This window comes from Galeopterus variegatus, unplaced genomic scaffold (assembly GCF_000696425.1).
Source record: "Galeopterus variegatus unplaced genomic scaffold, G_variegatus-3.0.2 Scaffold12854, whole genome shotgun sequence".
Lineage (NCBI taxonomy): Eukaryota > Metazoa > Chordata > Mammalia > Dermoptera > Cynocephalidae > Galeopterus > Galeopterus variegatus.
Window position 1 is genome coordinate 6,142 of NW_007738965.1, and position 26,902 is coordinate 33,043.

General features: G+C 40.2%; 1 protein-coding gene across 2 annotated transcripts; it reads left to right on the forward strand.

The window, feature by feature from the left end:
• Positions 1-288: 288 nt before the first annotated feature.
• On the forward strand, positions 289-26,902 carry SMPX (small muscle protein, X-linked). Of its 2 annotated transcripts, none has more exons than XM_008563212.1 (6): positions 289-400; positions 3,963-4,221; positions 5,031-5,225; positions 8,920-8,976; positions 20,147-20,233; positions 26,742-26,902. In XM_008563212.1, exons 4-6 carry the CDS (start codon positions 8,938-8,940, stop codon positions 26,874-26,876), a joined length of 261 nt encoding a protein of 86 aa, XP_008561434.1. In that variant the 5' UTR covers positions 289-400; positions 3,963-4,221; positions 5,031-5,225; positions 8,920-8,937; the 3' UTR covers positions 26,877-26,902. The 2 variants fall into 2 exon arrangements, with proteins under 2 accessions (XP_008561434.1, XP_008561435.1); XM_008563213.1 differs by having other exon boundaries at positions 4,005-4,221.

Consider the following 26,902-nt stretch of genomic DNA (forward strand, 5'->3'; position numbering starts at 1 on the left):
CCGCTTTATAAGGTGATGAGGTTTAAATGAGATTATGTATGTGAAAGCACATTTTCCATTGTAAAGCTTGGTATGTGTGTGCACATCTTGTCTATACCACTACGGTTCTCTCTTTTCATTGCTGAGAGCATCCTGATTTTATATGGGGTGTTTGATCTTAGTCAATCATTTCTAGTTCATTCATCCTCTGCTATTTATTTATTTTCTTAGCTTTCTTTGCAGCCATGAGACCCAGTTCCAGCCAGAGACGTAAGAGGAAGTCCGCTGCTAGCTTCTGGGAACGAGTTTCCTCTCTGAGAAGAAAAGCCCTTTTCCCACCATCACTGCTATTCCTTCCTGTTTGGATGCTCATGAAAGATCCTGATTCTTGGAGCTGTGGCAGCCATCTTGGGAACATGAGGTAAGAAGCATGAGTATGAAAAGCTAACTTGTTGAGAGTGGCAGAGTAGAAGAACTAGAAAGAGCCTGGGTCTTTTTGACTTCATAGAATTTCTGAGCCAGCCTAGAACTACCTCCCCTCAGGTCCCCAGGTTTGTGAGATGATTAAATGACTTTATTGATTGAGCCACTGCTAGTCAGGTATTCTGTTACTTGCAAACAAATGCATCCTAACTGATATCATACTTATACGTGCTTTTATGGGGGCATACAGGTGAGTGTGGTTCCCTGAAGGCACTGTGGTATAGTAGGAAAGAGCACTAAATTTGAGAGTCAAAAGCTGGAGATAATTGGCTCTGAATTAACATGCTGAGCCTTGACTTACTGATCTATGAAATGAGAATAATACCACTTAACCCACAGGGCTGTTGGGAGGACTAAATAAAATAACACAAATGAGAGTGTTTTGCAACTTAGCAAGGGCTATATAGATGTAACATGTTAGATAGCCTCCTGCTCTTTGGCTGTAGTGGAGGGATGAAGGCATGCAGGTAGGAATGACTTAAGTGAATTTTTTCTTTGCCAACACTACTCCCCTACCCCTCCTTAAGGATCTCCACTGAAATATGCTCAAAGGTCTCAAGCTTCCCCCTCAATGTCCCATACCCCCTAGCTCCGCATTTTCTATACTTTAAGATTCTTTGTCTCTTCTTTCAACTTCTCCCAGTAAGAAATGGACTTATGCTCTATCCCACTGGGCTCAGTTAATTGTCATTCACCAACCCAGTATGTGTTGGTATATATCAGGGGCTTCCTGTGTTACCCTTTCCACAAGTAAGTGTGTGTTTTTATGGGGGTCTTAAACTGACAAAGTGACAACGGTAGTAGAAATTTCAGGGAACTATGGCAAGAGGTCAAGGAAAAGTACTGGGCTTCTTGGTGCTTCTGGGAGACCCCAGTTGGAAAGCCTGCTCAGTTCACAACTATTCCCCTCTCTGGGAAGGACTTAGTCCACAGATGTGCACCCCAGTGGCCTCCTCTATGCTAGGTGACATTGCCCCTGGACAGGAGTGGGTGATTGACTCAGGCTGGTGCAATTAGAACCCTGAGGTCCTTAAAACTGGAGTTGGGGAAATAGATTCATCACTCTCTAGTGAGGTCTGAGTTCTTAGTTATGGTTATTTCTGAGGCCCACCTGCACCCCTGTCCTTCCTATCACAATATGAAACCTTCCCAGTGACTCCCTTTGTCTTGGTTTGGGTTACCTCAACTCCAGATGCTGAGATGAGGACTTGGTTGCAGGTGGTTTACTTGGGGGATGATTCCAGAGAAAACCAGCAAGGGAGCGGGGAAGTGAAACAGGGAAAGGAGAAACCCAAAAAGGTATATTAATGACCAAATCCCGACTTTGGGTGACTGGGGCTCAATCCTCCTGGGGGCCCTTAGGAAACTGTAGGCAACACCTCAAAATCATCTGACTAGAGGACAGGGAGGTGGGGACACTTATCACCTGACTTCTGTCCCCACTGGATGATGCTTGTCCCTAGGGGTTTTTCACTCTGGCACCTATGGGCCATGTCTGCAGCTGCTTGATGATGCTGGGAGTCCCAATGCAGAGAAGAGAGATTCAGGTTTTTGAGGCATGAAGCTGACAGTGTAGTGGGTACTGTCCACAGCTTCAGGAGAACTCAGCTGGGCAGGGGCACTAAGAGAAAGGCATCAGCAGTGTCTGCCACACCCTTTCTTGACTTAAACTAGTTCACTTCGGGTGTCTGTCACTTATGATCGACGGAGTCCTCACTATGCAGCTCACCTCATTTCTTCCCACAGAGGCAGCCACGCCCATATTGGGCCAGCCCCGTGTTCAAGGCATTGCTGCCAGGAACACTTTCCTCGACATATACACCATGTGACTACTGAGGGGTTATGGGGCAGAAGAACTGTGCCAGAATGTATTGGCTGACTGAAGGGCAAGGAGTCAAAAATGGCCCGTTGTTGTTGGTGGCCCATGGAGTGATGCCATCTTTTACTGATGAAGAGCTCTGCACACATAGCAGTAGCTAAACACCTGGGGAAATATTAAGGTGCTCACTGTATTTTCTTCTCCATTGTATAAATAGCTCACTTTTGGCACCATATGAACTCAAAGCAAGATGTCTAAACTGAATTTTAAAGACATAATTTTTTTTATTTAAAATTTTAATTTATTATTAGCATATTCATTTTTACAAATTGTGATTTTTTTAATGCCCTTTGCCTGACCTATCTCTTCCCACACCCCCTCCCTTCCTTCCCCCCATCTCTAGTATCCTTAGGTTTGTTTTCTCCTTCTGAAAGTTCAACATATCGTTGTGGTCTTTTCTTTCTTTCCTTCATTCCTTCCTTCCTCCCTCCCTTCCTCTCTCCCTCTGTAGTAGTCAGTTATGAGTGAGAACATGCAGTATTTTTGTTTCTTTGTCTGGCTTATTTCACTTAACATAATTTTCTCCAGACTCATCCATGTTACTCCAAATGGCAGAATTTCATTCTTTTCTCGGCTGAGTAGTATGCTATTGTGTATATACACCACATTTTCTTTATCCAGTCATCCATTGATGGACACATATTTTGGCTAATGTAAATAGAGTTGCAATGAACATGGGAGTGCAGGTATCTCTTTGACATGATGATTTCCATTCCTTCGGATATATACCCAGTAGTGGGATTGCTGGATCATATGGTAGTTCTATCTGTAGTTGTTTGAGAAACCTCCATACTGTTTTCCATAATGGCTGTGCTAATTTACAGTCCCACACCAGCAGTGTAGAAGAAAGTTCCCCTTTCCCCACATCCTCACCAACATTTGTTATTCTCAGTCTTTTCAATAATGGCCAGTCTAACTAGGGTGAAGTGATATCTCAATGTAGTTTTAATTTGCATTTCTCTGATGACTAGTGATGCTGAATATTTTTTCATGTACCTCTTGGCCATTTGTATGTCTTCCTTTGAGAAATGTCTATTCAGCTCTTTTGCCCATTTTTTAATTGGATTATTTGTTTTTTTACTGTATAATTGTTTGAGTTATTTGAATATTCTGAATATTAATCCCTTGTCAGATGTATAATTTGCAAATATTTTCTCCCATTCTGTAGGTTGTCTTTCTACTCTGTTGATTGTTTCCTTTGCTGTGCAGAAGCTTTTAAATTTGATATAATCCCATTTGTTTATTTTTTCTTTTGTTGCTGGTGCTTTTGGGGTCATACTCATAAAGTCTTTGCCCAGTCCTACTACCTGGAGTGTTCCCCCTATATTTTCCCTTAGTAATTTTATGGTTTCAGGTCTTATATTTAAGTCTTTAATCCATAATTGTGGTTCATTTCAGTTTGGGGTTCACTGTTAAGTTCTATTCACGTGCTGTTTAAAAGAATCATGTCCATTTTGAGTTTATTTTGGTATATGGTCACAATTCTTTTTAACAGCACATGAATAGAACTTAACAGTGAACCCCAAACTAAAATGAATCACAATTATCTGCCGACCTCCTAAACTCCCAGAAAGGTTTTGTTGTTGTTGTTGTTGTTGTTTGTTTGTTTGTTTGTTTACAGACCTGAAAACAAGCCAACTGCTTCTGTTTGAAATGCATTCAGCTGCAGGGAGCAGAAACATGACTTCAGGGGCTCATACAAATCAGAGCTGCTTTTCCTGGCATAACAAGAAGACTGGGAAGTAGTGTTGCTGGTAACTGTTCAGTGGCTCAACTGTGCTGGCAGGACTCAGACATGGGGCTCACTTCCACCCAGTCGGTGAATTTGAAGTCTGTCCACTCTGTTTAATACTTCTGCTGAAGGCGAATTCTATGTAAAGGTAATTTCAGAGACTGGAGAAGTTAAAACAAAAATTAAAGTTGTGTTGAAAATGGTGATTGTGTGCCTTAGCATTTGGCAGAGTTCTTTTTTTTTTTTTTTTTTTTTTTGGATTTGGCAGAGTTCTATTTGAAAAATGTTTTGCCTTGTACCTGGTCCTGGAACCTTGTCATATTTAAAATAGATATTTCTTCTTTGTTTTGTTTTGTTTTGCTGTCTCCTGTGCTCTGGGTTCAAAATCATCACCACCAGTAGAGGCATTAAAGCAGCGTAAGCAAGGACTCTGGGCCCAGGAACCACACCAGCCAGTCATTTTTGACCTACAAAAAGGGCAGTGTCATATAGTTCAACGTAATAGTATAATTATCATCCTTTGGTGACTATTAAGTGCTGATTATTAAATAACTTTAACAATTCCCAAGTGACCATGCTAGGATTCAAACACTGACGTCAGTGTCCCTGCTGAGAGACACGGTGCCATGCTGCCTACCCCAAATTTTATTGAGCACTCCTCATCTTCTGGCCTCCAGGTAATAAAGCTAAAGATAGACTTTTCCTACTTTTTGAACTTCACTATACCCCCTCAGACTATGTGAGAAAATGCAGCCAGCATCTGCTGGAAGATTAGGAGGGCAGGAAACTACCGTAGCTACCTCCTGGCTGACATTTGAGCCCTGCTTTCGGCACGGTCAAGCCTTTTAGAGGCAGCCAGCATATGACTTGTATCAAACTCTATATTTAGGAAGAACAACTGTGAGCTATGACAGGAATTCTCTTTAACACTTATCCTTAAACTGAGTTCCCCTTCAGCCCTGAGCCAGGATCAGCTCCTGATACTGGGAGAGGCACAGAGCACTCGAGCTATTTCAGCTACATGAAAAGCATCGGAATTGAGATCACAGCTCAGAGGACACCAGGCATCCCTTCCACCCTCCAAGGAGCTTTGTATTATTGCACCTGGCTGCCTGGAACTTTCCTCAGGCAGTAAACAGATACATAAAGCAGGTAAGCGGAAGGACTCAGCTCTGGCTACCGGGCTTTCTAAAGGAAATTTCCTTGATACCTAACTTGGAGTGACTACTAATAACTTTGTAGGCTTGTAACCAGTGGGTGTAGCTTCCTTGTAAATTCACTGTTCATTGGTGGTATTGCTGCTTCTGTTTTATAAATTGCGAGGGAATGTGCTGAAAAAATATTGAGCTAAAGACAGTTTTCATTGAAAGTGACATTAACAAAATGTCCAAGGTCCAGATATGATAACTGCGACCTTGAAGCTGTGCTGACCAGGATTACAGCAGCAGACTGAGTCGGGCTCTAAGCTGAGAAATAATCAGGAAAATTTGGGGCAGAGAAAAGCTATAATGCTAGTTCTTTGTTTTACCTAAGTGCAAAATTATTACCACAGTTGTTACACAGTAGAAGTTTAAAATGCTTTTCTCCTTTTTCTAAGTGCCAGGCTTGGTCTCAATGATAAAGTTCTATTCATCGTCTTGTAAAGAGATAGAACCATCTTTTTGAAAGCTTCACTGTGGTGACAGTTGTCCTGTACCCAGCAGGGTAGAGGGCAGAACTTGCTGTCCCTTTCCTTGTGGGCACCAGGCTCTGGAGCATGGGATAGCTAACAGTATGTCTTCCCTCTGAGCACATTTAAGGCAGAGTGAATAAGGAGTTAGTCAGTTCAGACAGCCGAACATCTTTCTACACTCTTCTCAGGAATTATTTTTAGCTGCAGAACAGAAGATAATTCCCTTTGAGATGGAGCTTTAGTTATTGACTTGACCTTTAAAAAGAACAAATAAATCCCTTCTCTCCAAATATTGATTGATTTTCCTCTGAATCTCTTCTTATTAAATTAGTGTTATTAATGTTGACAAATTTTTAGTAAGTCAAGAGTTTTATTTAGAAATCAGATCTTAGGCGCTGCCCAATCAAAACCAAGAGGGGGTATACTGTATATGACTCAGCATTCAGACCATTAAAGATCCCTACCAACTTGCAGAACTTCCAGGAAAACTCAGCTGTGCTCAGCTGACAAGCATTTCCATTCATTATACAATGGGCTTTGTAAAAGTCCATATATGCCTTGTCAAACTTTCCATGTTTCCAAATTTTAGCCAGAACTAGGAGACACAGCAATTGAGTGCTGTTAAGAGTACCTCTCTGGATGAAAAGCAGTGGCCCTGGTGGGAGTGGAGTGTGTATCTTAGGCATAGCTTTCTTTTTTGGTCCTGGGACAAAGCATACAGATGAAGAAACAAGGTGCATTCTACACTCTATAATTCCTGACAGAGGGGAACGCAGGGCCAAGGAAACAGCCAGGGAACATTGTCTATTTTTATTCATCAGTGTGCTTTGCCCTGATTTCTCTGTGAATAATGAGGACAGCAGGAACTGCTGCTGAACTGATTTATACACATGTAATCTAGCCTGTTTGTGAGTGAGGAATGAGAGCTGGGTTCTGACCAACTTTCTATAGATGTGTCTATCAAAGGTTGATGTCTGTTAGGAAGAGATTTGTATGCAAAGGAGAATATACCAAAACTATACAGGAGACAAGACCCATCCATCAATTAAGCTCGGAGGTCTATAAGAAACAAAGCAATCTAGTAGTTAGTGCAATTGGTTCAGTGAAAAAACAAAATCAGCTTTTTTTTCTTTTTTAATCAATGCAGTATAAGCAACACATTTATTGCCTTCCTTTTTACATTTCAACCTGCTCTTATAATAATAACAAAGACATTTCCCAATTCCCATGTTTCCAGTAGATGTACAATAACTTTTTTAAAGTTCCCAAGTGATGTTAGTTAAACTTTAGAAGTATACACACAAAGAATGCTATATGCTGAGATTTTTTTTTTTATGCTGAGATTTTTAAAGTCCTGTGAGAATTATTGCTTTGCATGACTTCTAATAGCTTTTGAGGAATAAAAACATTAAAAATTAAGCCACCAAAATTTTCCTTTTGGAATTGAGCTGTGTGTCCTAGATCCAAAAATTAAAAACCCTTCATTTCTCTTTGACACTGCAGGAAAGACAGCAATCTATTTGAAACATACTATAGACCAAAATGCATCCCTGATTGTTCATTTTGTCATTGGTTTTTAAAATTTTTTAACCATATTAAAAATAATTCTACATGGATCCTTATGCATGGAGGCTATATCTATATATTACCAAAACATTCAGGCGAAACTTCTTCTAACAAAGTCCCATTATTTTCATGTATGTTACTCTAAAACTATGTATTTGGATACACGAATTATAGAAGTTTTAAAAAATATGCAATTATTTAACTTCACATAATAGCGCCTAAGACTTTGAAGATCTCCACCAAGGAAAAAGTTTTTTTATAGAGTTCTCAGATCTTTCATCTCTACAGGCATTGAGGAACATCATTATATCAGTTCTTACTCTGTACTTAAAGCTGCAGGTCAGTACAACACTCAAAAGTCACTATTTATGGGCAATGGTGATAAAACAATAAATATTTGTGTCATACTTCATAGTTCACAAGACCTTTTCAGTAGCATTATGTCATTTTAATTCTTACAACTTGTGAAGCAGGTAAAGTTTAAGGAGGGGGAAATGGGCCTAGAAATGTTGAGTGACATCACTCAGATTACATAGGACTTATGGCAAATGCCAACATTGCTCTGTGCATTCACTTACTCACCAGTTAACTCATACATTTACATCAGTCAATAGACAGAACTCAGTCAACCTATTTTATAGTTTGGGTTTAAAACACAGTGTGCTTTTAGTTCAATGAATTTTTAATTTTTCAATTGGTCCTGTCGACATTTAATAGACCATGCCATAAAAACAGGCCAGGGCTGGGCTATTCTCTGTTCCCATAACCTCAGTAAACCACATCCTGGCCTATGTCTCCAAATATGCTCCAGATACTGTGCTCTATATCAGGTCCCACATGCTGAAAGACAGCAAAAGTCCTTTGGGACTTTTAAATCTTGAGGGTCTGCCATGGTCTCATTAGTTCTACTTGCCTTCTGAGACTGTTTAGTTGAAAGAAGACAGGCGAGCCTTGCCATCTGCCAGTGTTTACAGGGCCTGGGCACTGTGTGAGGCACCCTGTGGATCACCTTGGTGGACGGACAGAGTGGGGAGATGCAGCTCAGGTCCTCAGAGAGTCTCGCAGGTCTCTGGGCAGAACAGACACATGCACAGTGAGCAGAGAGCATCGCAGTAGTCAGGACGCAGTACAGGCCATTTCTCTTTGGGTGTGCACTGAAGAGGAGGCGCTCACAATGGACTGAGTAGCAGCCCTGGCAATAACGAATTCAGATCAAAAGTTCAGTTTCAAGCAGAGAGCTTCTGAGGCCCCAAACAAAGGTGTTTTATTCCCACAAACTCTTTGCTTTGCTGCTCTTGGCAGAGGGTCAGGAGGGCAGGGAAGGAGATGATAGCGCCTTTCAAGTTTCTGATTGCCTATCATTAGCATCAGGGGCAAGGCATCTCAGCATTTCTCCTCCTGAATGATTTATCCAGGCGCTCTAGTGTTCCCTCTCCCAGAGGCATTAGGAGGGAGAGTCTTTAAGTAACTTCGGAAACTGAGACTGAAAGAATATATGGCCAGTGAAAAGGGTGACTGCCCAGCTGAATCATGAGCTAAATTCTAATTTATCAAGGTGGGGAATCTGAATGCTGCCAACCTCTAACAGTTTCTTACTTCTTTTTTCAGGGATAAGACTGCGTGAATATGTCGAAACAGCCAGTTTCCAATGTCAGAGCCATCCAGGTAAGTAGGTATATTTGTGTTTTAACATCAGCTCTGTGACTTTTAGCCTGATTGCTCAGTAAGTCATACTTTTTGTGATTGTTCATCCATAACTGATGATTAACTTCAAGAAGAAAAGAACATTTCTCTTTGTAAGGCTCCTCAGGTACAATTGAGAAAGGCCATGAGACTGGTAAGGTACAACTGAGAAAGCAGAAGCTATTTTTGTTTAATTGCTCTGAATTATAAGACCATCAAAGTTTACAAATAAGAATTAAATGAGCTTTTACAGAAATGTAGTGTGTGTGTTTTTTGATATGTTTTCTTGATGTGCATATTTTTGATATGCTCATTGATAGGGAATAAAATATTCAATTTCCATTTTTTTATCCAGTTGATATATGGATATATCAATGGGTCACAGTTTGTTGACTCATCTGTTTAAAATTCATCTTTCTTTAAATAATATCCATTTGTAGTCAAGAGTTCTTCCCAAGGCTTGGGTATTTATTTTTTAAAGTCCATATGCTATTAGTTCTCCTCATGCCCTCCCAGCAAACACATTCCTTGTTTGTTTAAACTGACTTAAGTGTCTCCCACATAAAGGCGAGGGGGAAGCAGGCATTTTGAAACAAAAATACAATTATGAAAATAACTTTCAGTATTTGTTTTTACTCTGTACTTAATTTGTTATTTCTCTTAAGGTCTCTGTGTGTGACTCTCAAATAGCTCCTGCCTTGAGACTCTGGGCACAATGCTTTATTGTGAAATTCCATCTTTCCTTTCCATTAACATGGAGCCCATCTGTGCTTTCTCCAAAGGACCTTTTTTCCGCTGGACTTTTCTGAATACCGCAGGGCATGCGGCGGTTCCTGAATAGTTTAGGTCTGATGCACCATCACAGCATAAACACAATCACAAACGATTGACTGTATTTTGGAGGGGCGTGTGTGTGGCCAGGTTGTGAACACATCATTGAGGGTTTTAGAAATCCTAGCGCACATTGGTGGTGGGGGTGGGTGGAGGGACAGATTTTTACCTGTCATGACTAATGCATATCCTTAAATTGATGGGTTCTTAAGTGGCAGGATGTATAACAACCTCTGGAAACCTGTCATTGAACAAACCACCAAGGAAGAATATAGGCATTTGGCAAGGATTCCACTCAGTATTGTCACATTTAGCCCTCTGGTGTGTACCTAGTGGGTTTCTGACTTACCCTAACAGTGGTAGTGAAATTTATTTTTTTCTCCCAGACCTGTGGACATCCTTGAGCCTTTAAATCTCCTCTTTTACCCAGTGTGCAAGCTGTTAGTAGCATGGACTCTGAAACCAATTTGCTGGGGTTCTTAATCCATTTTGTACTGGTATAGGATTATGGGGATATTACTTTACCAACTTTACCTCTCTGGACCTCTGTTTCTATAAAATGGAGATAATAATAGTACCCACCTCCTAGGGCTACATGTATAAGATGCTTAAAACAGCGTGGTAAATGCTCATTGGGTGTCAGCCATTATTATAGTTATTATCATTCAGGAATGCTTTATGTTAAAGTTATGAGAAATAACACCATTTAATCACTGCATATGAAGCCCCTGAAGTGCTAAACATAAAACTTCCTTTTTATTTTGCAGGACACAAAAACATAGTCTTCTTGCAGACTACCTTTGCTTCTCTTTCTTTAAAGCTGAAAGTGCACTGATTTTTCTTCCTTAGTGCTCCCTGGCCTCCCTCAAATCTGAAAATTCACCAGTATTTTATTTACTAATTTTGACCTTGATATATTTTTAGATCTGTGATATTTTAAAAGCTGCTATTGACTATTCTCATTAGCTGTTATTATACTGCATTAGGAAAAAATCCATCCACTCTGCCAACAAAGGAAATACAGTAGTTCCTTCTGGATGTGGTATTGCCTCTTCTGATGTATTTTATGCCACACAAAAAGCCCAATTTAATGCACCTTCAAATGAAATATTATTTCTTGTGGCAAAATAGGATCGGCACTATCTGATATTTTCCTATCATCTTTGCATTAACTTTAAGTAGCGCACATTAAGTAAAATATGAAAATGGTTACACTGTACAAAATGGCTTATAGTAGGAACATTATCTGGGTTATAGTCCTGTGTGAAACAAATAGAAACCCCGATTGAGGGTTGTATCCTCATTGTGTAAATACCACTTCAGAGTCTTAAATGTTCTATTCAATACGCTGTTGTCACTTCCTTTTATTAGGACCTTATTTCGATCCAGTTCAAGTGTTGTTTCCTGGGTGCATGGTGTGTGCCAGGCACTGTGCTAAGTGTAGGCAATATAAAGATGAGTTGATACCTTATCCCCATGTTTGAGGAACTCATAGTCTCCCATACTTACTAGCTACGTGGTTTTGGGCAAGTTGTTTAGCCTCCTTATGCCTCGGTTTCCTCATCTGTCAAGGGGAGAATTAATAGTAGTACCTATCTCATGGATTGCTGGGAAGGTTAAATGAACTTAATACATGTAAATGCTTAACCCAGTGCCTAGCTCATTGTAATTGCTTAATAAATATTAGCTGTTATCATCAATTGCCATCATCATCACCTACTTCAATAGTTCAATAGTTTTACAGAATGTTGTTAATGAGATTAAAAGTTTCCATGATTATGTTTGGAAAAATTTCTCATAGTCCATAACTTGCTAATGGCATCATGCTATTTCTAAGAGGGCAGTAACATATTTCAGAACATATTGGACCTTTTCAATGAGTATCTTGTAGGATAGTGTTTTGTGGTGGAAATTTCTAGAAACAATGACTTAGATCTCTATTTTGTCTGGCATGAGTGAAGTTAAGCCACTTTCAACCATACTTCCAACAGTCAGGCATTTCAGGCATTGAATTCTGCACGTATGTGTGTCACACAAAATGGAGTCAAATGGTTACCAGTTATCTGTGACATTAGTTTATTCCTAGTTTACCTTTCTATAAAGTGGGGACTATCATACTACTTAATAGGGTTGTTATAATGAATAAACAAAATAATGTAGTGCAAGTGCCTGGTGTATAGTATACAAATTTCTTAAGAGATGACTCTCCTAACTATCCAAGTACTGCATAGAATGGTCTTTCTTTCTCTTCAACTGGCTCCATCTCCTCCATGCAACAGAATAAGGGGGAGGCAAGAACTAGACCCATCCTTAGAGGAGGTGGACAGTTGTCTTTTACATGGCCTTTGAATTGTAAGGGGATTCTAAGTCTATACTTCTTTTCAGTTGTATTAATTAAATCTCAGCCAGGGGCATAAAAACATCCTGAAGGATCAGTTGATTCTTCCATAGCCTGGGAGGGCCTTTGTCTCCTAAGCAGCTGATAAAGTTCAATATCAGAGCTTGGCAAACCTTTTATGTAAAGGACCAGATAGTAAATATTTTAGATTTTGCAGGTCATTTGTTCTGTCCCAACTACTCAACTCTGCCATTATACCACAAAAGCAGTCATAGACAATATATAAATGAATGAGCGTGGCTGTGTTCCCATGAAACTTTATTTACAAAAGCAGGTTTTAGCCCACGGGCTGTAGTTTGCCCACCTCAGTTCTAGACTCTCCAGGCAGCTTGTTACACCCCACTGTTGATGGGAATAGAGTTGCAACAAAGTAATATTAGCACACTGGGCATACTGGTTCTGCTCTCTCCAGATGAAAGAATTTGACATGACAGGTGGTGGGGAAAGCTGGAGCTGCCGGGAAATCTAATCTCATCAGTGATCTGCTCAGGGACTCTCTCTAATGAGACCAAGTGACACCAGTCACTGGCAGCACCTGTCTGTCCTTTCTCTTCCTCCTGAACACACCCCCTTTAAGAACCACCACAGACCTCCCCAAGGCCTCAACCCACCCGAAGACAATCTTCTCTAGGCTGTCACTGGTTCTTTCTTCCTACTGTTGATCAAAGTAAGTTGAGTACCTATTAGTTGTCCTCTCCCATGAGATCTGAGAGCTTCGTGGTTGACCAGAAACGAGTCCTGTGCTCTGCTATGTGACTTCACTCCTCTGGTCCTTGTAATCTGCAAAAGGAGGGTGTTGCATTAAATGACCTCTACACCTCTGTCCAGTTTCTAATAGTCTGTAAACTTCTTGAGAATAACTTTTAAGGTTTATTATTAGGATGACAATAATAGTTACGATTTATTCAGGGTTTACTATGTACCTGGCACAGTGCAATGTCATTTCCATGAATCATAATGTTAGGTTTGGGGAAGTGAAATAACACCCCCAGGGATACACAGTCTGTAAGTAGGAGAGCCAGAACCCAAACTCAGTTGTTCAGTCTGATCCAAAGTTCATGTTCAGAACCACTCTGCAACATTGTCTAGTCTCATTACTTACCATCCCCACCTTTGGCAGAGAGAGTTAGGCTGGAGGAGTGGGTGTGGATCATTTCAAGAATAATCATAAGTACCAAGACTATTTGAGGGACAATTACCATTTTATGAATGCTGGGTGCCTCCCTTTTAAAGAACCCAACCAACTTTCAGAAACAGTATCAACATTTCAGTGAAGAAGCTAATAGTTTATCCCGATTAAAGTCATCTTAAAAGTAAGTTGGCTTGGAGTGAAAAGTACAAAGTGAAGTGACTCAATGACAAACATAGTCTTGAAAACCAAATGACCATGGCCACTGAATTACCACCTCTGGGCTTAACCAACTTAATCAAGCTGCTTGTGAAACTAAATCCAAGTCCTTTATCATATCTTTGAAGGAATGATCACAAGAGCCCTGTGTCATTAGTGAGTGTGTGACTTCTTACTGTGGGAAGTTTTCCGTTGCTACCCAATCCACAGGTGGAGCAGAATATTTTGATGCCCAACATTTTAGTACATCTTTCCCTTTCCCACCTGTTTTCATTGCTCTTCCACTCTCCATTGCTCAGGACATAAAGGCTGTGTGGAATAAGAAAGCAGCCTCTGTGGAAGGCAAAAATATTTACAGACAGGCGTTAGGGACTCTGTTTCCTGGGTAGGATTTCCAATTTAAAAAAGATTCCAAGTATATGACAATCTTCGGTACAAAGGAATCGATTGTCACCATAGTCTGTTGTTGTTCAATTAATCCAATATATTAATTAAAGCTAAAAATCATAATAATGATACATGCCTTTCTTCAATATTTTATTTAAATTTAAAACATTAAAAATTAACCTTCATTTACCATTTGTTTTAATGTAGAGCCAAGGCGTTTCCTTTGATTGTGGATTTACTGTTTCTTTCTTACATAAACCACTTTAATGCATGGTTTATGATTTCCAATGCTGGTTTCTTTAAAGTGTAGCAAGAACTCAAATGTAGCAGTCTGACTCTCGAGTGGTTCAATGTTCCCTCCAGCTAATGATCTCTGCTACTCTGACCAGGGCTCCATATTTGTGACTTGAGGCAAATAGTCACATACTGGCTAAAAGGTGTCATCTTTTGATGCTGACATGCACCAGTACAGTACTTCAGAAATAAAACCTGCCTCCAAACAATTGTGCACATTATCTTAATAGCTGTACAGTACATTCTTGAAATCTGCTTTTCCCTGGATAACAAGATTATAGTTGAGTCATTCAGGAAATTATTGAAGAGAACAAAAAGTGTTGAGAACAGAGAAAAAAGAAAACCTTTCAGTATGAAACATCATGGGTGAAGAACAGGAGCTGAGTGGGAGTTTCTTAAAATTGTGTTGAGTGGGGAAGTTTTGCGTGTTTTGAATCCACTCCACATTTAAGAATCCCTAAGCAGTTATGCATACAATTTCAAGAATTTTATTTTAAAATAGGTTGACTATATTTTACTTGGCAGGGGTGTGTGTGTGTGTCTGTCTGTCTGTCTTATTTTAGGCTAATATATCAAATGAGAATCTCATTTTCTTTAACTGAAATATAATTGATTATACATATTTGTGGGGTACAGACTTGACTATCAGAACTTGTGTACAATATGTGATAATCAAATCAGGATAATTAGCATACTCATCATTACAAAATGTAATCATTCTTTGTATCCATTAACCAATTTCTCGCTAACCCCCCTTCCTCCCCCACGTCTATTAACCACAGTTCTGTTCTCTCCTTCTGAAAGTTCAATGTATTAAAGAATCTCATTTTCTAATCAGCTATGAGAAAACACACCTCTTTCTGAAAGCCTTCTGTAAAGATGTTATAAAACTCAAAATGTCATATCCTGTTCTGTTCAGAGAAGGGCTAGGACTGTGAGGATAGGGAAGAACAAAGAGAAATACTGCAAAATGCAACCTTATAGAATTTCCTCTGCCTGTGCCATGGGAGAATAGCATGGGGGAGGCTATAGATTCTGGCAGGAGCTGCTAGGGAGCTTTGAAAACTAAAGATAGAATCAGTGGGGGGTTATCCTAAACAAATACACAATAGGAGGAAACTCCAAAAGCCTCTGAACTGTTCAGAAAATTCACAGTGGGTTCAGAAAAGGAGAGACAGAGTGGGGCCAAAAGGAAGGGGAGATAAGCGAACAATGGGTGTGGAAAGCAAAGTTCAATAGGAATTGTCAGTACCCAGTGGCTGGCAGCTATCAGAATCCAACCCACTGGGGAAAGATGTCATTCCATTGTAAGACACACAGGAGAGGCAGTGGAGGGAATATGGTTTCCAGAATCCTCTGGGCTCAAAGCCTGGAGCCAAGCAGAACAATACAAATAATTAAGGGAGTAGTAGAATTAACTTACAGGGAATTCTTTCTACTTTTCTTCACCTGGTGAGATCAAGTGTAGTATTAATTTCAGATAGTTCTTCTATCAGGGAACTGTATCCTGTTCTGGCAAAAGATGATCTAGTAGATTTTTTCCATTCCTGACTTGGAGGATGTAACAAATTATGCATAGCTTGGGAAAGTGATGCACCAGGTTTGCTGCACCAGGGGCATATTTTAAAATATCTGAAATGAATAAATCTCAAGGAGAGAAAAGAAATACAAAGGGTTGCATTACAAAAGGAAAAAACAAGAGCTTACTTCCTTTGCATTTATACAGAATCTATATAGAGAAGGGAGTCCAACCTTATGTCAACTCTAGGTCATTGATGTTAAACTTTTTCTGCATTTGTTTATTCTTTCATAAAAATTTAGCTTATATTCTAAACCCATTTTTTCCCTCGTTCAACAATATTTATGAAACATATTGTAAACCAGATCATCTTCTAGCAAAGAGAATACAAATGTGAACAATGGTTCTCTACCCTCTTGGAGCTTGTGTGATGAGGGGTGGAAAGGAGGCAATCAATAAACAAATAAATTCGACAGTATAAATGGTAGCAGATCCTATGAACATTTTTAAAAGAACGATATAGAGTGACTAGATGACAAATTAAGTCCAAACCCATTTTGAATAGCAAATATCATACACAATTTGCAGGTGGAAAAATTGAATCATTGAGAACGTATCTTATTTGCATTCAAACACAGAGCATATCAGTGAAAGAGACAAGAATATGACCTAATTCTATGACCAATGGGATAAAACCAGACAGCTACAGGTCTACATATTTTGATCAAATTCAAGTTATAAGAAAATTTTCTTATAGCTATAATTTAGTCTATTATTTGTCACTCAGATATTACTGCCCTGCAATTATATTAATGAAGCATCTCTAATCATCTTATTATAGTGTAATACATGCCACAGTTGACAAAGCACTTCTCTAAACTCCCTTATTGGTGCACATTAACTGAGTGCTCAATATGTTTTCAGGCTGCTTTGGTGCCTGTTAATATTTGCTGTAAAAAAAAAAAAATGTAGGTTCCTGATTCCTTGAGTGATACTTTAAAGAAGAAAAAGCATCAAGTCAGTGAGTTAATGGCTCAGTTTTTCAATGTGGCTTTTCTTTGGCACCTGTTCTGGCATTATCCATTTTGTGTGCACCTTTTTGAAGTCCACTCTTGAAGTGTACCTGCAATTTTAGAGCTGGTTTAGAGAATTTTAGAGCTGGTTAGAGCTAACTTCAGCTGAGTGAAAAGAGCTCTTTGGAGGTGGGTTTGGTAGAGTGAAAAAGTCTGTCCCTAAAGTCAGGCAGATTCAATTTGGAATCCTGTTTTCTTCCTGTACTATTTCTGTGACATTGAGCAAGTTATCTAGCTTCTTTATGGCTCAATTTCTTTATCAGCAAAATGAAAATAAGACTAACCTCCAAAGGTTGTTGTGAGGATGTAGGTGTGAACCCTCTACCTCGCCTATTTTGTATTTGAGGTATTCTTACAGTACTTCACTGGAAGGAAGGATTCCATGGTTAAGAAGAGGCTCGAAAATCATTGACACAGCCTAACATTTATATTACAAATGGCAACAGTGAGACCCAGAGCAGTTGTCGTTTTTTCAAGTACAGAGAATCTGTAGCAGCTCCTAGCTTTGGACTCTTTTTGCTATGGTAAGCCTGGAGAGGCTATGTGCATCACTAAAATTAATCTCCAGACAGGAAAAGATGGTTATCTCATAACATGTGCTTTACCTTATTGTATTATTCTAGGTGACCTTTACATGTTCCTTTACTGAAAACTACTACCTACTATAGAGCATACATGCATGGTTGAATGGGTTAGTTTAGCAACCAAGTCTTTCAGAAACACTTGCAGAGGGAGAGAACATTCCTTGGGCTACAAAGTGGAGTGGGGGGGGAAAGATGGAGGGGGGAGGGAGGTTGGGGATAATTGGGTGGGGGACACGGGGTACAAATGCAATTTGTAGTAATGGGCATACTGCCAGTATGAATCTGGCCTTCACATCTTGGGCATGAGGGGTGACAATCAGCTTTGTATCTCATGAATATTCATAACCAATAAAAAAAATACACAGGCAAAGTGTGTGATGTGGGGATAGAGAGGCGGGACAATGTAGGGGAAAGAGCTTTGGGCTAAAGGTTGGGGGCCTGGATTTTGGCCCCAACCCTCTCAATGAGCATGGCTGGGCTTTTGGCAAGTAAAAAAAAAAAAAAGGAAAAAAGAAACAACATGTTAACTTGAACTCACCAATAGGAAAATGCCCCCTGTAGATGCTTAATAAATGGTTTGGGGTGGGGGTGGGGAACCTAACTAAACTTTTAACTGGTTAATCTTCTCCCAAATAGACCCTATATTGACATTTCCTCTGTTTTATCCAAACTGTAGTTATGGAAATAGTCTATTGGTCCAATACAGATCATCTTCTGTGAGTCTTATTTACATTGTTTTGATCTTCTTATTTCAGGCCCCTATGATATTTCATTTAATCTAAGAAAATGTCAATCATAAAATACCATTATTTTATGTCCTTCCAAGAGATAAAGCAAATGTGCCAATTAAAATTATAAGATACCATTGGCTGTAAGACACATTACTATTTCAGAGATATTAAAAGAGGTGGATCTTGGAATTCATGACGTATGACTCCATATTTGCCACAATATAAGATATATCTTTCCCCCAATCTTACACCCCATCCTCCTTCCACTTTAGGTCACCTGATATTTTCATTAAGCAGAGGAATAGCATAGAAGGCTCAGCCATAGGTTTTCCAAAATGCTCCCCTCTAAAATTATGCTGCACTTATGTTTTAGCATATGTGGTACATCTGATCAAAAATGCTTCTTGTCTTTTTGGCCCTAGGAATAGCTCCAGGATGATGTACCTCTCTTGTTATCTGCCACAAATATTTTGGATCTGTTTCCTTTCTGTGGGATGAGCATTATTCTAGTAAGGAGGGGAATGTTAAAACCCCAGGTGGGAAAAGTCACTTACTGCTCTCAATGGGAGCAGAAGATAGACCCACCATGTTGCATGAACGTGGACACTGAATACTTCTTGTATCATGGGCTAATCATTCCCCTGGCAACAGAGCTTGTATCGGGCAATTCCAAATGGACCTTACTACACTTCCTAATGATCTCATTTGTTGTGGTGCCCAAATCATCCAATCTTTGTCATAAGATAATATTTTGCTCCATTTGCTCAGGCATTGTGTTCACATAACACCAAAATGATCTTTAAACTTTTCGAATCCACATATCCAATTACTCATAAGGCAATGTTTTATCCTCAATGGAAAAAAAATTGTTTTCTACTTTAAAAAAAATGTTTAGGGCCGGCCCGGTGGCGCACTGCTACAGTGCGCCGCTTGGGAAGCGCGGCGGCGCTCCCGCCGAGGGTTCGGATCCCACATACAGACCGGCCGCTCACTGGCTGAGCGAGGAGCGGTGGCAACACCGAGGGTTGCGATCCCGTAGCCGGTCCCGGTCCGGTACGGGCGCAACACTGAGGGTTGCGATCCATTGCCGGTCACGAAAAAAGACAAAAAAAAAAAAATGTTTAATGTTTGTTTTATATGAGTGATACTACTGATTGAAGACTTTTTTTTGGTCTGCATTAATTAAATATTTTTGTCTTTTGATATTGGAGAAAATATCGGCAAGATTCAAATTTACATACTCTCTTCCCAAGTTCAAGATACTGTGTTAATATATCCTTACATAATTTAATCTTTAGAGAATTTCATATTTACTAGAAGGCATTTTATGTTTAGCACTAGTGGAGATTTGTATGTTATCTTAATAAAGGACAAGAATCAATGAGATGTGATTCAAAGGGAACTTGACTTTCCAGCACTCTCCTTAATCCTTACTGACCCCCACAGGCATGTGTTGGGGAGAAGGTAGATGGGTATCAATTCCAGAGACCTAAGGCGATGCTAGAAAAGCCACAGGATGTTATAGAAAGGAGGAGGCAGCTTAGGAGGTGTGAAAGCCACCCCCCACCCCCACCCCATGATAAATTGGAAGGAAACCGAAGGAGGACTAAGATGTGGGATGGCTTCTGTGGATACTTTTTTCTCTTTTCCTATCATTGTGTGTTCCTTCCTTATCCCAGAGAGAGAGAAAAATAATATGCACCACAGGAGGGCAACAGCCAGAATAAACTGTCTTCACTTTCTTCCATCTGATGATGTTGTAAAATCACTGCACAGACCTAAGGATAAGTACCAGAATCTGTAATAAATGGAAGTCAAATTTTCCTTTGCATATTTTTTGTGCTGTCATTACAGAAATTTTCCTGAGATAAAGAGCTTTGAAGATGTTTTTTTCAGGCCTATTTTCTCTCACAATGATTACTGTCTCAGAGTGTCACTGCAGTTTCTTACTTTTCTTGAGCTAAATCTACCCTGTTTTCTCTTTTAGGCAAATATCAATATTCCAATGGGAGCCTTTCGGCCAGGAGCTGGGCAACCCCCCCGAAAAAAAGAATGTACTCCTGAAACAGAGGAGGTGAGGAAAATTTAGCTAGATGAGCTCGGCAATGTCTTTCCCCTTTGAAATCCTCACTAGAGGGGCAGAAGCAAGGCAAGGGCTGGCTCTCCAGGACAAGAGAGTGGGTGAATGTCAAAGAGTCAACATACAGTGTATCCGTTTGTTTAGTGGTCTTGCTCAGCCAACCGTGAAACACACTGCCTCTCCCTTCCCTTCTGCCACATTTAAGTACATGACACAGTTGCTTGAAGATACCAAGCTTAACTTCCAGTCTGTTGACTGGTTTTGTGCGTGCGTGCGTGCGTGTGTGTGCGTGTGTGTGTGTGTGTGTGTGTGTGGTGGGAAGGACATAACCTCTCAGATGCTTTTTGTCTAGCGATGGTCACTAGATTGATAAGTTTTCACTTGGGAGCTTTTATTGAACTAAGCAGGATGTATTTAGTACAGCTTCTGAGGAGTGATGAACCATAGTGGAAATGCAGGAAGTAAGCAGGTTAAATTACTATGGATTCAAACAAACAAAAAAACTCAATCTCTGGATGTCTTCTTTTGAAAAAAGACTTTACAAGGGAGTCTATCAAGACTCCATTTCTGGTCTTTTTTTCTCCCTCTAATTCTTAACTTCTCCCCCAAATTCAAGTCCCTGATCTGCTAAAATGGAGGCTAACATTAATAATGAATGCAATAAAATAGGGAAGAGTTCTTTCCTCAGACTTTTATATTTCTTACCCAATTATGACTTTTCTGGTGAAACCTGGAGGTCTGATTCTGGGAAAAAACAAAAAACAAACAAACAAACAAAAAACTAAGGTTTTGGAGCATTTCATTAGCACAAGAAAAGGAAAATGGAATTAAATAAAACCACAAGTCATAGCAAAGTTCTGGAATTTCAGCCACCAAGTCACCTTTGATGAATAAAAGTTTTGGACATACTAGTTGAAAAGACCTGGCCCTATTATGGTTACATAATCGCAAGTTCTGGTGCTGCTTACTCTGCTGTCCAGTCAAATCTGAGATCATGTGCTCTCTGTGTGGGACTTTAGTCAAGTATTTCTGAGTCTGTGTCTGCAAAATAGAGTTCCCTCCATTTCTCAAAGGGTCACTGAGGAATGAGCCAGCGATATAATGGGCATGGCATAGATTTGTAGGTATTCAATAAATTATTGTTCATTGATTGATCTAATTATCCAATTTTAAAGAAGAATTCCTGGGCCTGTTTTGCATGTTGTAAGAAAAAGGCGTGGGGAGGTAGAAGGGACAGCAGTGGAATTTTTCCTACACCTCCATTTATCTTTAGTTAGATTCTTCTTCCTGTGCTTCCTTTTAAGCTGTGTCTGTCAGTAAAACGACCATCAGTTGGAAGGGAGCTTGACCCTCTTTTCTCACTAAATTGATGTAACAGTTGTTCTGGAGGCTTGTGTCTCATCTTCCCTCTGAGCTACAGATGGCCTTTGGTTCTCCTCTGTGTAACTGGTACTTTCCTCCACACAGTGTCTCAGTTAGGGGGCCGGGGAAGCACTTCGCTCTCACTCTTACCTCTTCTCCAGTCTGATGGTTCTAGCACATTCTAAAATAGCCAAGAACTGATACAGCCTGGTTTGTGAACACCTACTTTATAATCAGCCATATATGCAAATGGCCAGCTAGTATTCTTCACAGGATGGAGGGGGCAAGATATCCACAGAGATCCAGAGACCCCAGGAGTGTTTCTTGAACTGTGATATGCCTTCCTCATGAGGAACACTGGGCAGGAGGGTGGAGCTGGGGGTGGTATTCTGTTACCATACAAGCAGATATAAACTTTCAAGACTTGTGGGTTGTTAGGGAGGGAGTGGGATCATCATTAGTTGATTCTTAAGCTCTGGGCTGGACCTCAGAATAAGTTTCTCATGGAATCAATACTGTAAGGGCAGTAGTTAGGCAGCTTGGCTTGGCTGCAAGTGGGTTAAGTAGGATTTTGTGGGCGAGCGTGAGGCCCCAGCCACCTTTTGTGGCATAGTTTAAGTGGGAAAATGGAATCTGAATTCAAAATAACTTATACATCCCCATTTATTATTATCATTTAGTTTGCAAACGTGGAACTGCTTACTTTTGTAGATTTGGGATTCATTGCCTCACCTTGCATTAAGATTATTTTATAAAGTGGAGATTATAATATACCATCCCTGAACGGAACAGCCAGTAGGTCCCCCATCTAAACTTGGAAGGTTTTCTGATCCTGACACCCTCTCAGATTTGAAGAAGAGGATGCACCCCAGCAGGAAGGCAGGATCAGTCTTTGGCCATCTGACAAGGCCTGTAAGCACTGGTTGTGTCTCCGGCCCACCTGTGGTGAGCCCTTTGCTCTTCTCACGGTGCTGGAGTACACCTCTTCCTGCTAGACCCAGCCAGAGATTGGCATGTGCCCGACACAGAGGCCTTTCAGCCAAATCCTAATAAGCTGAATTGGTCTTTTGCATAAGTCAAGCAGGGGCTTGCTTGAAGTGATTTGAAGGATATTGACAAGTCCCCACTAAGCCTCCCAAATCTCTCTCTTGACTGAAATTCCATCATCATTAAGCCACAAAATAGCATGTTGGGATTTTCTGTTCATTATTTCCCTTTCTACCTGGTCCCTTTACACGATGTAAACGCATCATTTAATTGCAGTCCAGCCACTGTCCATGGGCAAATTTCTTAGCCCTCTTGTGCCTGAGTCTCCTCAACTGTAAGATAGGGATAATAATAGACTAGATTTACAGGGTTGATGTGAGGATTAAATGTTAGTACATCTAACTTAGAACAGCTGGCAGTATGTTTGTCACTATTATTGAGTCTTCAGTGTTTGAGCATGAATGAGCAGGTCAGACTGTATTGCCTCACATAGGTGTGTTTAGGGGAAAAACTCAGTAGGACATCTGATAGCAAAGAGGGAAATGCAAGCCAGATAGCAGCAAAATGGTTCATCATTTTACCAAGTTTTGCAAATACTTTGTGACCCCCAAAGGAATCATTTCCCTTCACAACAGCCATTCCTGAAACTGGAAATGGTGCTGTGGCTGATAAGGCTTCTTTGCATCTCTTTATCTAAACCAAAGAATGCCCCCCGCATTCCTTCTCAATTCAAATATCTACTTACAAAAGAAGAAAAAACCCAAACCAAACAAACATACTTAGCCAAATGGGGCCATCTGGAACCCTGCTTGTTCATGCCTTAATTTACTACAATTAATAAATTCATAGAAGTGCAATCTGATTCCTGTTATGTTTTTAAAAGATGAGAGAAGATTCAGTTTTTAAAATGGACCACTATTAACACCACCTTCCAGAGTCATTATCATAATGTCTAATTATTAAATATATCCACTTATAATTTTCCATTATATGTGACCTTACCAAATCAAGTGCTAATTACCTTGATAAATAAAAAAACATGGTGCATTGAGGTTTTAATAACTTGAAAGGAAGGTGCTTAACATTAAATATTATCATTATTAATCTGCATATATTCATATCATAAATCTTTGCACATAGACAAATAGTACAGACATTGGCTTTATGTGTTAAATGTGCCAGCCTAGTACATTTTGATGTTACAAAGCTGGTGAATGTCACTTACCTGGGAACTTAACAGAAGGAATTGGAAACATTTTTCTCCTTTATGCTTTTTTATTAAGATCTACCCACCTAACAACCGTGGGAACATTTATAAGCGAGGCACCATTTTTCATTTCACCACTGCACATATTAAAACACACACACACACACACACACACACACACACACACACACACACAGCACTTTATAGGCCTTGTTAAAAATTTCTTTCTGAAAGCCTAGCAAAGAACATTTTGGAATACCTGGTCTTCCAAGTAGATGTTTTATTGTTTGAATTATTGCTTCTAAATCTACATTTGTAAATGATGAATGTACATGACTGATGAAAAGCAGCTGATCCTACGGCTCTGTACATTGACCCGGGAAAACATTAGTTTTCATGTATTTACGGCAGGTATAGTCTACATTGAATTACTTCATCATTTCGTGTGGGTGACATGTTAGCTATTTCATCAGCACTGTACCAGAGTCAAAAAAAATGTCTATAGGAAAAACTATTAGCCCTTAGCAGAAGAGTACCTCAATATTTTATGTCTACTTATCCCCTCCAATAAGCAATTTAAAAACATTTCTGTGAAGGATGTGTCTACCAAGTAATTTGTTAAGAGTTTAGGGAAACTTGAACACTTTCTTCCTTTAGGTTCTAACCAATTTGAGAACTAGACATGGGAGCCAAACTGGAACTAACAGAGCATCAGCTTTAATACCCAAGTGACAGGGCTGCCCAGTGCCAAGTTAAGCTGGGGGTAGGGTGGGGTGGGGGTGAGCAGGGAGATGCACAGGGCTTCACCAGAGGCAAACATGCAGGTTCTTATTCCTTTTGCCCTCAACTGTACTGGTTTCACCCAAGTGTTGGCCAAACAGACAGCTTTGCCAGTCTCACAATAGGGACTGTGTTAGTTTGGTCCTCCAAGAAGCAGTCTCAGATATCTTTACTGTGGAAAACACTTGTAAGGAAAAATGGGACAGAGCTGTAGGAGGCTGGGAGAGAGTCATCAGACCATGAAGCATAGGAAAGAGAGAGAGATGGAGGGTTGGGCAGAAGCTTCTTAGACTTCAGCGCTGGTCTAAGGCCAGTTTTCCAGCCAAGGTCGCTCATCATAGGAGTCTCATCTCTTCTGGGAATGGGACCGCCTTAGGATTCCTGCTGCATTCAGTCATTGGCTACCAGCAGCCGTGGGAAGCCTGATCTCAGCGAGGTGATGGGTGGATTTCAGGTTGAAGCAGCTGGGGCTGTCATTCAATGACCTTCCCTGCAGTAAAGTAATCGGCGTGTTCTCATGGCTGAAAACTCATGCAGTAAATTGAGGTGCGTTCTCATGGCTGCCACGTTGATCAAATGTTCCTCCAACACCTTTCTCCCGGGGCAGTTTAGAATATGTCCCCCCACCTCAAGCAAATATTAGGAAGGGGCCAACAAGCAACTTTCTTCTGTAGTAATGAGTTGAAGTCCTCAGAGCCACACACAGCAACTGGTCTTACTGTTTTATAGTCACTGATTTCTGTGTGTTTGGTGTATATACATTTGTCACTATGGTACATTATCGGGAGTAATCAGTTAAACAACAATCAACAAGTAGGTGTGTGTACCTCTGTTCCAGGCATTGGAGGAGCCACAAAAAAGGATAGGATGTGGGTCCTGTCCTAAAGTAACATTCAGTGATAGGAAATTTAAAAGACTTCCAAAGCAGGACAGGAGAGCTGGGCCTCTCCTGTTGCTCCCTTCCATCCTGCCCATATTCAAAGAGGTTTTGCTTACTTATACTTCCTGAAGATGCCATTGGAACAAAGGCTGGCGGCCACTGCACCCCAAACAAAACTTTGAAAATTCCTAGTCTAAGTCATTGTTAGAACAGGCCGTGCACTAACATTCTACAAATCTCTGCTGTTGGGCATATTATGATCATATGATAGCAAACTAAATTCAATCTTGTAAGATGCTTCTCATGGAAACAAATTCTTCTAACTAGTGATAATTTTTATTAGTTATCAGAGGTTGAACAGTACTCTAGTGTTTTATGAGTCATGTGGAAATTGCTTGTTTTCTTCTTCCAACTTTATTACACATTTTGATACAAAGTTTGGAAGATCTTATTGAAACTCTGAGGCTATCTCAACACAAGAGAAAGTCTCTCTGCTAGAGTCCCACTCTGACATTATTCTTTTTTAAAAAAATTATCAATATACAACGTAGTTGACTTTCATATCCCTTTACCAATTTCTTCTTTTCCCCCCTTCTCCCCCATCAACATCATATCTGTTCACTTGACACTCTGACATTATTCTTTTTTTATTGGTTATGAATATTCATGAGATACAAAGCTGATTGTCACCTCTCGTGCCCAAGATGTGAAGGCGAGATCCATACTGGCAGCATGCCCATTACCAAAAATTGTGTTTGTATCCCGTGCCTGCCCACCCAAACATCCCCAACCTCCCTCCTCCTCCCCCTTCACCCCCCACTCCACTTTGTATCCCAAGGAATGTTCCCTCCCTCTGTTGGATCATGGCATTACTGTGGTCTTTCTTTCCTTCCTTCTTTTTTTCTTATCTTCCACATATCAGTGAGTACATGTGGTATTTATCCCTCCGTGCTTTGCTTATTTCACTCAACATAAGTTTCTCCAGGCTCTAATCAAAAAGATGGTGAATAACAAATGCTGGTGAGGGTGTAGAGAGAAGGGAACACTCCTGCACTGTTGGTGGAACTGTAAATTAGTACAACCACTATGGAAAACAGTATGGAGGTTTCTCAGACAACTACAGATAGATCTTCCATACGATCCATCAATCCCACATCTGGGTATATACCCATAGGAATGGAAATCTGACATTACTCTTGCTTTAATTTTTTTTCTGGTTCATGCCCATGACCCAGAGAGGTCAAATGTCTTTTCAGTGAGTGGAATTTATTCTCTTTTCTCTTCAGGCTAATCCTCCTACCTCGGATGAGGAGAAGAAGCCAATTCCAGGAGCGAAGAAACTTCCAGGACCTGCGGTCAACCTATCAGAGATCCAGAATATTAAAAGCGAGCTGAAATATGTCCCCAAAGCTGAACAGTAGATGGAAGAAAAAAGGTGAGTGAAAAA